Raw genomic sequence first — 15,094 nt, 5'->3', positions numbered from 1 at the left:
CACTGTAACACAGTTCACTAAGCTCAAAATCACTGGATCAGTGCTCAAGAGACTCTAACTTTATCCAGTTTACACTATTACTCTCTGAACACAACACCTACAAATTAGCCAGTCCCGTTAAACAGACCATGGTTAGTGTATTTCTCTATCTCTTCCTTTCCATCTTTTTCAAATATTCCTATCTTTTAATGAATAGTTCAATGCCATTTGCATCATTCCTTGATATTTCACCAACACTTCTACAGTATTTAAATTATATGGGACACACACACAGTACCTGACTTTGTGTGTGGATCTTACCTCCCCAATAAATCCTACATTTAAAAAGTACAACTGCTGCTCTCTGTACAGTGTACTATCCCAACCATTACAGCTGCACATGGTAAGGTACTAAAAAAAATGGAATGAATACAAAAGAATATAAAAGATGAACACTGTTCTTAAGGAACTAAGTCTACCTGGAAAGATAAGATATATGTATGTTAGAGTAATAATTACAAGGTAATTTTAGTCAAAATGAATGACAAAAATAATAGCAGAACTTCTACAACTTTTAGGAGATTAAGTATCTTACTGTGAGCTCAAATAGGATTGGAAGAGTTTCTGTAGAAGGAGAGATTTAAACTATACCCAAAGAATGAATAACTCTGAAAATGAGGAAGACATGAGCTGAGATGAGAACAAAGGTGATGTGAGAGACAGCAACAATGAAAAGACCAAGCAAGGAGAAGACTCTCCACATCAGGGACTCATAATGGGAGATGAGCTTGAAGAGCACTAGATTTATGGTGGCTCTGAATAACAAACTAAGACTGGATTTCAAAGGATGACAAAAAAGAAAAGGCTCTAGAAGAGGATACTATCATAGTGGAGAAGTTAGGAAGATTAACTTGATAACGATATATGTTATCTTGCTTGGAGAAGAAGTAGATAGTCAATGATAAAGCGTAAGTTTGACTGGTGGGGAACAAAACATACAAAGTCAGTGTCTAGGTAGTCTAGAATACCTAGGGAAGAGGTGGTATAAAGTACAGTAGCCAGAGAGAATTAAAAGACAAAAAGGAGAAAGATGATTTTTTGCAATTTTATATTAGAAGTTTCCAATACAACAAATAATTTGCAATCTCTCAAGGGATTTTACCTACCTGTCTCAAAATGATAAAACTCAAAATAATAAACTCTAAAACAGTAACCCAGTTTTCCCAGTAACAAATTTAAACTATATTTAAGAGACCAACAAAAACATTAAATGAAATTATACACAGCTCTGTGCATTACAGGAAGAGAAAAAAAGTTTCTCTTTCACAAAATTTATTTCTATTTCTGAATGCCAGTTCATTTGATAGTCAGTCATTTCAAAATACTGGTAGCTGGGTTTTCCTTATTTATTTCATTATTTAATTCCCCAGTAATTAAAGCAAGTGATTATAAATAAAATCAATTTAATTCTTCCCTGCTGTACTATTATAAGAAAACATCGATCCATAAGTAATTAGTTACTCTTAATTGGATTTACATTTTGTGAAAGATTAACTTTGCAACTAGATTTTGAAAATACTACTTAGAACAACTTTTTACAAGTTTACTTAGCTTTATTTATCAATATCAATATTAAAGGTTTTTCTGGGATACCTATATCTACCTTTCAAGTGTTGCCATCAACACAGAAACACATCAGTGTTTATTTGCATGGTACTTTACCACGTTCGTCACTACTGTTAAATCCTAAGAGTCTTTAGTAATCACTAAACCACCTTCTAGCCTAAGTGAAAAACATTCAAGCGAATGAGGATGAAAGACTTCTACCTTCCTAAATGCCGCCATAAGAGGAGTTATCTTGCGGTTGTCTGCTGCATCCACGTCTGCACCTGCTTGCACCAATAACTGAACCACATCAAGATGTCCACCATTTGCTGCTAGCCACAATGGAGTGTTCCCCTTCTTGTTACGTACATCAATGTGAGCTCCCCTAAATGAATGACACAGATGCCATTGTTTAAAATGAAATGGAACGACACAGATAATAAAAATCAACTATAAACTTAGGAAAAATATTCTATGAAAGTGAAAAATTATTTATATTATTGAGGGACTAAAATACATGTTTCTCTCAAAATTATAAAGAATTTATAATCATCAAATTTATGTCATCAAATTTAAAAAATAACATACTAATAATTGTTTTTTTAATCTTAAAAATAATGACTGCATAATTCCAAGTTTCAATCCTGAGAAAATGTGAATTTTATTTAGTAAAAAATAAAAGTACTTCCTCTTAATAGCATAATCAACACATTAAATAAACAGTATGCAAGAGACACAAACAGTTATCCTACGAGGCACTTGTATCTATTTCAGGTTACTTGTATGCATGTATTTGTATTACCTGGCTTTGGAAGAGAATGAATCCAAAAATGACATGCAGGTTTAGCACACGGTGGGCAACATGGGAAGTAAGACTCAAGGTGAGTAACAGGTGACAGAGCCACTCCTAACTACTATTGCTTAGGACAGTGTGCAAATGTCTTTAAGACTGTTAAAGCAGGAAATCCAATTAAGCAGACAAGTATCTCTGGAAGACTGGCAGACAACTTCTGACTGACAAAGAAGAAATTCTCCTGGATTGCCTGATACCATGAACAGTTCTACAACTGTCACTTAAACGCCCTCACTGTTATTTAACCAAACAAGACAAATGAAAAACTTTCGAGGAAATCAACAATAAACTTTAGATTGCTGCTAGACTTTTAAGATTTCAAGTGATACTCTTTCGAAAACTCAAACTGTATGGGAGATGTGAACATGGATGACAACAGCTGGATGTTCAAACAGCTTATTACAGTGCTTTAAGAGTACATACACACCCAAGACAGGAAGAAAAGAAGTATTTTTAGGTTACACTGAAATAAATCAGACAATGAAACGTAACTCTGGATAGGTGAGAAATAAAAGAAGTAGTTTTAAAAATAAAATAAAACATGTACTTGCAGTTCACAGAGGAAGTAATCACATTTGCTTTTTTAATAGTACAATATAACCAGACAGAATAGTAATCACTGGTACACACAGTCATGTATGAAGAGTATGGTAACATCATACCTGCCAATGAGAAGCTCACAGAATTTATAATGCCCTTTATCTGCTGCTATGGTTAAAGCTGTATCTCTCGAAGAGGGCACTGGAGGGGCATTAACATCAGCACCTTTATCCAAAAGAACTCGGCCCACCTCTGCATATCCACCAGAGGCAGCTTCCATTAGCGGTGTGAGGCCAGTCTAGGTTTAGTGAAAACAACAATACCACCACCACATAAGAGACTGAAAGAGCTAAATGTTTAAAGAACAATCTGGGGAGCAACATGATATAGTTGTTGTGAAAATTCACAACTAAATTTCAGCACTGACACCACTAGCCTGAGTTACAGTGTGATCTACTGAACGATATCCTACATAATGCCAATTTATTGTGGGGAAAAAAAACTGTGTAAGATGCAAGCACTTGGCATAACTGGTGCTAATAAATGCTTCCTCTCTTCTCTTTCATAATACTATGTATTTTCTAGCTAATAACCCTAATGTCATTATTACCTATAAAAATTTATTACTGAGGTATTTTCAAGAGTGCTTGAGTACACAAAATGAATTCTTATTAAATACATATAAGACATGTTACTAGAAAATACTAAAATTATAATTAGCATAATGCTACTGTACACCTTAAATACTGAAGCAATAAATCCATGTATAAATCTCAGACTTTTTCTTACCTTAGCTCTGTGTTCCACATTTGCTTTTCTATCAAGCAGAAGACTAACCACTTCAGTTCTTCCTTGGAAGCAGGCTAAAGTAAGGGCAGTGTTCCGATTGGTTTCTATTTGAGCATTTATGTCAGAGCCCATGTCTAACAGGAGCTTAACAGCAGCTGTGTGCCCATTCATAGCTGCTAACATCAGAGGAGAAATGCCCAATTTGCTACCAGTTCTGGGGGTGGAGGTATGGGGAGAACAAAGGTAAAGAATATAAATTTCTACAGAATTCTATTTCAGGATTTATTTAAGATTCTTTGTTTTGCAGGATTATTTAAAATAATTTTTCTCAGCCCTAGTATGTCTGTGAGATACGAGCAGGACTCCATTAGAAATTTTTTACCACCTTAGAACTAGAATACTTTCTAGTATCTCATTCAACATAATGACTTGGACTGAAAAGTGATTACTAAATATTAAGTTATTATCATGATGGATTTTCCATCCTAAAGCATATACTTTCTTAATAAAAACCCCTAAGAAAACTGTGTTCACTTTTAGTACCATTAGAAATACAGTAAGTGATGTTTTTTCAAGTTTATATCAATAGTTTTAAGTATTTAAATAAAATTAAAAATCTCCCAACAGTTTGGATTCTAAATTTGTAAGGAAGGCATTTCCTAAATAATGCATTAAAAATATAACTGTTCTACAAATAGCTTATCATAACACTCTTAAGGGGCTTATAGAGAGAATAAAACTTGCCTAGAATTAATCTCAGCTCCTGCATTTAGTAATATTTTGATAATGTTCACATAGCCACCAGAAGCAGCCAGGCTTAGAGGTGTGTAATCAGAAACATTCCTGTGCTCTTTGTTTGCCCCTCGAGCTAACAATAGCTCCACCACCTGAAAAGAAAAGAGGAAAAGCTGTGTTTTCTTCTTATGGTGAAACAATCTGCAAGGTGTCCATTTCTGATTTCTTTAGTTTTCTGATACATCGTAGAAGAAAAAACCAGGAAAGTCCTTTTTTCATTCTTTGCACAAAATTAGACTCAAATGATAGCAAGAATTCTTAGAAGCAACAGTAAGCTAGCTTCTCAATTAAAATCCATTTTGAAATTGTTAAAATGACATGATGTGTTCAAGCAAGGTGTGGATCTCAGTGTGCTATTGTACAATGCTATTTTAAAAATTACTATTTCTGTTTACTCTATCACATAGCAGTAAAATAAGATTTTTTTCATTTATATATGTAAGTGTCTTTATGATATATTTTTAAGATTTTATTCTTTATTTTTTAGTAATCTCTACACCCAATGTGGGCCTCAAACTTACAACCCTGAGATCAAGAGTCTCATGCTCTACTGACTGAGCCAGCCAGGTACCCCTCTTTAAAGTTTTTTGTTTTTTTTTTTTAATTTATAATCAATAACTAAATGTTTAAAAACTTGGAATAAAGTTAGTGCTTATTTTTTCTCTAACATTTTATTATGAAAAATTTTAAACATACAGAAAAGTTTAATAAATTTACACATACTACGTAGATTCTACCATTAATATTCTACTACACTTAATTTTATCATATCTATTTGTCCATTTTTCATACATTTCATTTCAAAGTAAATTGTAGACAGCTGTGATTTCCTTAAATGCATCAACATATGTATCCTTATTAGAATATTACTTGTTTTCAAATTTTGGGGGAAAAATTTCTAACTTACAGCAAATGCTCAAAACTTCAGTGTACATTTACTGAATACTGACAAATGTATAAAGCTGATGTTATTTAAATCTCTGTTATTTACTCATGCCTCTTTCCCAATCAATCCCACCTAGAGCCTATTTTTATCTATATCTACCTTAGATCTTCAAATAGATGAAATCACAGTGTTTGGGAGTCATTTCTATGTATTGCATAGCGTTTCATCATACAAATATACTACAGTTTATCTATTCTCCTACTGGTGACTACCTTTGCAGTCTCTAGTTTTTGGCAATTTTGAATAAAGTCGCTATTCTCTCAGTAATATATTTTCACTGCTCATGGGCTCTATCTAGTAGAAGAATTTCTGGGTATATGTTTAATTTTATAAGAAATTACCAGACCTTTTCTGAAAGTCATTGTACCATTTACACCCCCACAAATAATAAGCGAAGTCCTGACTGCTCCACATCCTTGGCAAGATTAAGTATTGCCAGTCTTTATCATTTTAGCCACTGTAGTTGTGCTATGTGGTGGTAACCCACTGGGATCTTAATTTGCATTCCCTGACAGCTAAAAACTGGTTACCATTTATTGAAGTACTTATTGGCATCTTTCATCCATTATGCCATTTAATGCAAAAAACAACTCTTTGACACAGGTACTAGTATTTTCACCTTCATTTTGCAAATGAGGCAGAGAAAAGTTAGATCACACAAGATCATAGCTCTTACCTTGCTCTTAGTACTAATAAAATATCCTAAAATACTAACTGGGAAATAACAAATAATATTAATGAACAGTGCTTTGTCTTAACATATAAGCTGAAACTTTACTCATTTGAATAAAGCTATGACCAATTTTATATTATGACTTCTATCCATCACTTTTTTGCTTTTAGAGCCAGTAACACTAGGTGGCTTATGTGACAAGGTTATGAAAAACAAGACCAAAAAATGGCATTATGCTGTTTTATTTTATAGAGAGTCCCTTAAACAAGAAAGTAAAAAACCCTAATCAAATTTCTCAAGTTATTAATTCCATTATGCAAAGATAACTGACCTTAGTTACTCTCAAAGGGAATGGTCTATTCCCAGAAAGTAATAAACACTCAATATAAATTAGTTTGTGACTTTATAGTAAAATGAGTTTCCACTGTTTAATAACGTCAATATAACTTCAATATAATAACTTCAAAATAACAGAATGTTATAGGGAAATTATTACCCTAAAAGACCTCTATATCTGTTACAACCTCATTTGTTACATTTTAGTAAGAATATATAAAGATTATAGAATGCTATAGACTTTAAAATTGCTTTGAAAGAAACCAACTGATTTCTTTTTAACATTGAAAAATGTCTTATTATATAAAGCAAGAATTGAAAATTTCACATAAATCAAAATTTTACTTTCATTATATTCTAAAACCAAAACCTTTTGGTTTTATATTCTAAAACCTTAAGCCTTTACATTTCCAACTAAGTTTGTCAATTTAATGTTATTATTAATTTTAAAAAGTTCTGCCATAACATTCAATTTGAGATTAATGGAGATCTCCACACTTTCTGATGTGGCAGAGATTACCAAATCAAACAGCTTTTTTACTGTCTTACTTCCTATCATTTGGGTTAAAATTCTTTTAATATACCAATCACCTCTACTGTGAAATACAGGGGGGGAAATGATACAAATCTATTCACATTATCAACCAGAAGGAAGAACATAGCAGAGACAGGTTCTTTGTTGTCTCCTATGCAGAACATCTGTAGAAACAAGTGCATCTATCTGTCCACACATATAGTTATCTACTCCAAATATAAAGGAGCAAAAATCATATATTTAAAAATTACAAATTGGCCAAAGCAAAACTTTTATGGGAAAGAAAAAAAAAAAGTAAAACAAAAAACAATTGTATTATCATTAGGCTCCAATTCTTTTTACTCCACAAGATAAAGGATCATTAACTTCTATCTTTCTATTCATGTACCATTTTATTCGATTTTCCATTCTTTCTGTGCCAGAATTATTCTATCTCTTAAAGAACTTTTATCTTCTAGTTTACTAAAAACTCTAGTGGGTTTAGCTGATTCAAGTTCAATATAACCTGATATGATATGATAGGCAAAGTGCGGGGGGGGGCAGTTTAAGGTGCACAAACAGGGAGGTAATAATCTACCACTTCATTGGCCAGAATAATTTTAGACATAATATTTCAGGAGGGATACAGACATAATGGGTAGAATAGCCGGGTGAGAGATTTAGAAAACGTATCTTCAAGCTAATAATCAAAAGAACAGGACACGCTTCAAATGGAGAACAGGTAACTGGCAGAGAGACTCAAATATCTACAGATACAAGAGGATATAAACCTCTTTCCATTAATTCAAAGAACAGAATTAAGAATAGTGGGGAAACTTAGGAGAACTTTGTTAACAGGATGGTGAAGAAAAAAGTAAAACATTTTTAAGCTGCGTGAGAAAATGACCTGCATGATCTAGGATACTTCTTAAATCTAAGATTCAGCAATACCCTAATTGAGAAGTTGCCAGTCCACAGAGACAGCACAACTGGCTAATCAAAATCCTTACAACTAGATTTAAAAAATGGACTTAAAAAAATTAGGTTGCCCAGCTGATCATTAAATGCCAGAAGACGACATACACGGGTATAGGCTATAAATTCTCGGGCCTATACCTGATCACACCAGCGGTTCTACCCTACTTAAAAAAATGAAAAGGTCATATAATCTTATCTGAGAATCTTTCTTTCAGGGTTGAGGAGTGGGGAAAAATGAAAAGAACAACTAAAAATTTAATGTTCTTGATTCCCAACTAATATTATACACAGAGAGCAATAGAGGCTGAGCTTAAGTACCTTTCATGCCAGGTACTCTGGGATAGGAAAAGACAAGTGAATATAGTCCCTGCTTATCAGGAGTTTACTGATTTGATTTGAAATGGCTTAATCACTCACTTAGCCTGAATGCAACACACAGGAATTCCCATGGCAGGTACTACTTTTAGATAAACATAATAACAGATGTGACTTTTCAGACACAATGGCTTATGCTAACACAATGTTTGAAATTATGATCTATTAGCAAAAGGACAGTTACTGTGATAAATCCAGATGTCAATCCATTATTCCCATCAAATCATGTAAGTTAAAATATGTATTTGCTAAACAGATGGGACAGATATTACACTGGGGAAAATGTTACCTCCTGTCTCCCCCCAGAACAAGCCAAAGATAACGGTGTGTCCTTGGTTCTTTCTGACTGGGCTTCAATGTCTGCACCATTGTCCAGCAATATTTCCACAACACCAACATGACCAGCTGTGGCAGCCAAGATAAGTGGAGTAAAACCTGGAAAAAAATGATCTTCTCACTACATGTTAAGCAAAAAAAAAACCAAAAAACACACACTGTTTTTCATTACATCTATCACAACAGGGCTAGAAGTAGTATTTCTTCACAGAACACAAATATTCCAGAAAAAACATTAACAAAAGTAAGTCCTACCTTTCTTGTCTCGGTGCTCAATACTAGCTCCTCTCTCTAGCAGTGTTTGTACCAGTTCCTCATGACCACCAGCACAGGCCAGTGTTAGCGCTGTATCATGATTACTTTCAGTCTATAAAAAATTAATTTTTTGATTAATTTTAAAATTACATCATTTATATAATATATACTTAAACTAAATACAGACACAGATGTCCCATCCTACTGTATCAAACATTTGGATATTAAGTTATTTTTTTCATTAGTGGCTAACTTGTGATTTTGTAAAGGCTACAAAATAATATTTGAACTTTATGGGCAATTCTTTAACATGAAGGGGGAAAAGTATGATTTTCAACCATATGCTATTTACAAATATATGATTAAAAGAAATAGTGTTGGATTCACTTTTGCTTCTAGCATTAATGGAGTAGCACAGAAAAGATCTGTCTTCCTAACTCAAACAACCAAAAAGGAAAGACCAACTATCTGAAATGATGATGTTTAGATGGGCAGTGTGCGGCAGTGATCACGGAGGGAAGAAATGATTAAACTCAACTTAATGCCTGGAGAGTTTCCGGGCTACTGTGCAGAGAGGGTATCCAAATACTGCCTGGCAATCTCCCTGAGTTGAGAAGACAGAGTCTGGAGCAGTCAGTTGGCTAGAATTCATGGGGCAGACTATTGGGTAGGAAAGCACGACAGAGTACTCTAGATATCTGCAGAGGGTCTTTAGCTGAGTCTTTCAGCTGAGTTCTGATTAGCATATGTGCATGAGGAAAGTTGAGAGGCCAAGGAAAGACCACCAGCAGGCATAACAACACCCAGAGCTTACACAGGGCCAGCGATAGTTTGGTTCCCACCAGCCAAAGTAGAAAGACCTCAAAACACACAGAATATCAAGTAAAATCCTCAGCAGTGGAGCCAAATTAGCTGTTCTAGGCCCACCTAAGAAAGCTGAAAAGCAAGCCCTGATATAGAAAAAGGGCTTCCAAGTAATTTAATTGCAGTTGAAAACAAAGCCCCCAAATACTTAAAGGAACAACAAAGAAAAATACATAGTATACAGAGTATTTTGAAAGACAATCATAATTGAAACATGATGCTTTATATGTGATTTACTTCTGACTTCTGCTAATGATACTCTATTATAGTTTAAAATGCTTGTTTCATAAACAAAGTCCTCATACTTTTAGTACTCTAAACTTGTACTATCGAAGAAAGGTAACTACTAGCAGTATGTAGCTATTATACTACAAATATAGCTAACGTGACTGAAAAACTGAATTTTAAATTTTGTTTCAATGAATTTAAAGTTAAAAAGTGATACTCATTTGGTTATTAGAGAATTTTTCAGTATGGAGCACTCTGAGTAAATGAATCTACTTTCTTAATTGTACATTTAATCAAACCTAAATGAAATCCAAGTTGAGATAAATATAGGCTAACAAACCATCCTGGATTTGCATAGGACTGAGGGAGTCTCTGGCATAAGGAGCTTCTGGTGCTAAAATCAGGAAAGTCCCAGGAAAACGAGGATGATGTGATCACTCTAAGCTGTAACTATAACATACAGACTGAATTTTGAAGACCTTTAATATGAAATAAAAATGTAAAATATCTCAGTAGTTTTTTGGTGTTACTGATTACATGTTTAAACAATATTATTATGGACATATGAAATTAAATAAAATATATTCTTATGATGCATTTCACCTATTTCATTTTGCTTTTTTAAATGTGGTTACTAGAAAGTTTTATGTGTTTTGCATTATTTGTTCTGTTACACAGCACTCTTCCAAGCTACTTTCCCGCATTGGTGGTTCAGTGGTAGAATTCTCGCCTGCCAAGCTACTTTCCCTCATTTTTACATATGCATCTCTATTACAATACTTAGCACCGATCTTCCTTATGCTTATATCAGTATATGCCTATCACTCTCAGAGAACTAGAAATTCCTGGAAGGTAATAAACACGTTTTATTCATGTTTGCATTCTCCACCTGTAAGTGATGCTTGGCCTAGGAAACAATAAATGATAGTTAAGTTCAATGAATGACTGCGGCTATGCAGGGTCACAGATTCAAAGACTATTACTAATAAAACAAAAGGTACATATAAGAAATATATTTGTTGTGTTTATATTTTTGTAATATTTATTATATTTATGTAATAAATACAAAAAGGAAAGGCATTTTCTCCCAGAAGGTCAAGTTTCAAAACCAAACTCCATTACAAAAAATGAGTAACAAGAGACAAAAGGCAAAATCGATAGAGTCAAGAAATAAGAAAAAGCCTACTAGTCAGTGATGAAGAGGGAGACCGCAAAAGCTGCTCTGCAGAAGAGGCTGGCAGAGAGCAGAGCTACTGACTGCAGAGATCAGGGATGGCCACAAGGGAGAGATGCACCAACTACAACAATGAAGAAGGACACGAATACTTAAATGAGTGACAGCTCTGACTGTGTAATAGTATTTGATCTTCATTTCAGGTTTATAAGGAAGGAATTATTATGTTGATTTCAGAAAAAAAAAAAGAAACAAAGGCTTAGAGAAATAATCCTCCAATAGTCATACAAGCTAGTAACTGATAAGGACTGGCTTAAAAAAACCAAGGAGATCTTGGAATAACAAAATCCTGCTTTCCCTATTACATCATAAAGCAGTGCTAAACCAACTAGGTCAATATAATGTTTAAGTCTATCTACCTTATATACTTCCTATGTTAGTGACAATTAGGAAGTCAACTTTATGATGAAGAGTCCACTTTATAATGAACTTTATTAGGTTTCTCAATGTCTTCTGGGGGTTAAAAAGTAATTTAGGAAAGCAGAGCCAATCTTAAATAGAGAATGAAGAGACAAAATCTGTAAAAGATAAGCGTGGAATATTTTAGTGGTTAATAAAATACTGGGTTCCCCCCCCACCATTATAAAACATTAATTCAACTGACATTTATTAAGCAGCTTTTACATTCAAAGTACTCTGCTAGGTACTTCAGGGTTGACAAATATAACTAAATATAGTCCCTGTTCACTAGGAGCTTAGTGCTTACAGCACAGGGCAAATTTAGGTTCAAACTACGAGAGAAATATAAACAAGGTATTAAGAGAGTTGAATGAAAACACATTAAAACTAAGAAAAGAGGGCTTGTCAAATTCCTTGGGGAACTTAAGAGTGAGTAGCTTCATGAACTAATATGAAATCTTCTAAAAACAAAAATGAAAAAAATTAAAAAAGATTCTGAAGTGATGTTTCTACCTTCCTAACAAACACCTATACAATCCCCAAATGGTAAGACACACTATCCTGATTTGTAATACTTCAAGAAACAAATTAACTGAAGCAGAAGTTTGGGTTAAAGTAACAATGACTAACATGATATAGAATAAAAAAATACATGTTTTGAATATTACTGATAACAATACAGGTGATGGCTTCCTGAAAGGCAATGTATCATTAAAGTCACGTTATGTTATACTGGTTAACAAGTCACATACATTGTCATGTAATAAGAGAAAAGTGAAAGGGAGACCAATGCCCCGAGGTTCGTTAGGAGCTCATTCAGGTTTACATTCTAAAGAAATTTTCATTTGGCCCACGATACCATAAAGTACACTATTTTGTATGTGACAGATGTCGTTACGATGATTCTGGCTTATAAAAAATGCTAAAATTATATTCAATGTAGAAGTACTCTGTAAATTGACATGATTATTCAGGTTTGTAAGACTGAAAAATAAGAAGGAATCATGAGACATATGCAGTATTAATGGAAAAGGCACTTTTAATAAGCCGGAATGCATGAAAAAACATAACTGAACTGTCTGTTAAAAAAAAAAAAGGCGGGGAGAAGTGGACCTATTAATTACATCTAAGTAATTAATTCACTTTGAAAATCATTAGAACTTCATGTGCTAACCTTTTTGTAGACCTCCATAACCTTCATAATTCTAGACATCTCATTCTCTAAACATGTCAGAGGTCATGTGTAAGATAAAAAAAAAAATAAAAAAATAAAAAGGATAGCATTTACGGAGAACGAGAATAATAAAAATAGTAAAATAGTAAATAACTTGCTTAAAACCTCACATAAACAATTAAAATGCATGCATTTTAAGTAGAATGCTTAATGGCAGCATATTACATATCACCATTAACTCATTTTTCTTGTCTCTTCAATTTTTCTCATTAAAATAATGTGATTGAACTATTCTCTGTATTGCAAAACCTACAGAGAAAAATATCCAAATGATATTTATACCATTAAAGGCAAAACATAATTTTACATACTTCATAATTTCAGTCCTGATATCTAAGTCAAATTTAATGCCTACCTTCTTTAAAAAAATAATCATGGATAGATGTTATTAAAAACTGGAAAAAAAGCAAAACTGCATAAGGCAGTATTTATTTTTCTCTTTTATAAAATGTACTAGAACCGGCTACTTCAAGTTTAAGGAAAGCCTTTTGAAGTTTGTGAATAAAAATGACAAGCAGTTCAGAAATACATGAAAAACATGTGGTAAGAAAATGGGAGGGGATGGGAACACAAGTTTTACACCCATGAACAGAACAACTGGTACTTTCTCACTTTTGTGGCTGTTAGGATCAATCAAAATCTCACACAAAACAAGAAAATATTTAACTCAGTAGTATTCAACTCTAACCTTCAGCCAGATTTACTGTTTCATACAAAACCAATGGTTCTTAAAAGTCTGTAAATGATTACTAATTTCTATATGTAGAATACCCATTCTAGCAAAATAAAAATTAGAGCTATGCTATTATTCAGGTTCGTAAGACTGAAAAATAAGAAGGAATCATGAGACATATGCAGTATTAATGGAAAAGGCAACTTTTCCATTTGCTATTAAAAGATGTAATAAAAGTCTCAAATAATTCCTTCAAATTATCATTTACTGATGTTCCCTAAAATGAATTTTGATAACAGTTCAGTATATGGTATTAAAATATATTATAATATAAATATATTAAAAATATCCAGATAAGGGCCACCTAGCTCACTCAGTCAGTAGAACATGCAACTCCTAATCAAGCCCCACACTGGATGCAAAGCTTACTTAAAAACAAACAAACAAAAAATCAAAACAAAACGGATTAAAAAAAAATACATCAAAACAAACATGATTCAATAAAACTATTACATGAAAGGTAGAAAGCCTGTGGCACATACATGCACACCAAAGGTAATTTCTAGTTATCTTACGTAAGATTTGAGGAACCCTATAAAGAATACAGTCAGCATTCTTCGAGTTCCAGAAATTAAACATGATTTCGCTAATCCCTGTTAAAAATATTGGTTTCTGCATATAATGATCAACTAAAGAAGTTTAAAGTATGACCATTTTAAGAATCATTAGCATTTTAAAAAGAGACATATACTGAAGGTTTAAAAAAATTAACATTTCTTTTGTTCTTCTTTAAATTAAGATTTGATATAAATATGAGGTATGGCCAAGGAAACATGTTGAAAAGCTGTTAAGGATGAAAGACACACAACCCTTTGTCATCCAGGTGGTAGACCTATTTTCTATAATCTAATTTACCAGGTTAATATAATTAAAATCAACATTCACATCTAAGATAAAAACTGAAAAACGGGTAGCATAGTGCAGTGCTTAAGATGTAGAATCTAGAGCCAGAATGCTAGGGTGGATGAAAGCTGGCTCCACCATAAATTACCTATTGGGCAAATAGTTAACATCTGTAAGTCTCACCTTCTTCACCTATAAAATGGGAATAACAATAGTACCTACACTTCATGAGGTTGTTATAAAGTTAAAGAAGTTAGTATCTATAAAAGTGTTAAGATTTGTTAAATAACCAAATAAAAGATTCAAGTATTAGAAAAAGTTTAATCTTTCTAAACAGAGTTAGAGTCTTTGTATGGATTTATCGTTATCACTTGCCTGTTACAGCACAGTACTATCACACATAAACCACAATATCTACTACGTAAAATCTCATGGAATTTTTATTTTAGAATCTAGAAAAAACTTTAGATGAACTGAGTACAAGAGGATCTTTGTAACTGCTTAATATGCCTGCTTGGTACCATAAAAACTAGTAAATTTTAAAAACTAACATCAAAAATAAAAGAAGAAATAGTGAACAATTAT

General features: G+C 33.1%; 1 protein-coding gene across 6 annotated transcripts in view; it reads right to left on the bottom strand.

The window, feature by feature from the left end:
• Positions 1-15,094, bottom strand: part of ANKRD17 (ankyrin repeat domain 17) — a 162,770-nt gene that overhangs the window by 37,317 nt on the left and 110,359 nt on the right. For all 6 annotated transcript variants that reach the window (XM_045989927.1, XM_045989932.1, XM_045989947.1 and 3 more), the window contains 6 exons: positions 8,975-9,086; positions 8,673-8,818; positions 4,511-4,653; positions 3,767-3,980; positions 3,100-3,275; positions 1,807-1,969 (listed from right to left, as the gene is read on the bottom strand). In XM_045989927.1, coding sequence (XP_045845883.1) covers positions 1,807-1,969; positions 3,100-3,275; positions 3,767-3,980; positions 4,511-4,653; positions 8,673-8,818; positions 8,975-9,086 — 954 coding nt within the window. The remainder of the gene's footprint in view (positions 1-1,806; positions 1,970-3,099; positions 3,276-3,766; positions 3,981-4,510; positions 4,654-8,672; positions 8,819-8,974; positions 9,087-15,094) is intronic.

The sequence above is a fragment of the Meles meles genome, chromosome 2 (genome assembly GCF_922984935.1).
Source record: "Meles meles chromosome 2, mMelMel3.1 paternal haplotype, whole genome shotgun sequence".
NCBI lineage: Eukaryota > Metazoa > Chordata > Mammalia > Carnivora > Mustelidae > Meles > Meles meles.
Note: the sequence above shows the minus strand (reverse complement) of the source record. Positions and strands in the feature narration are given on the sequence as shown.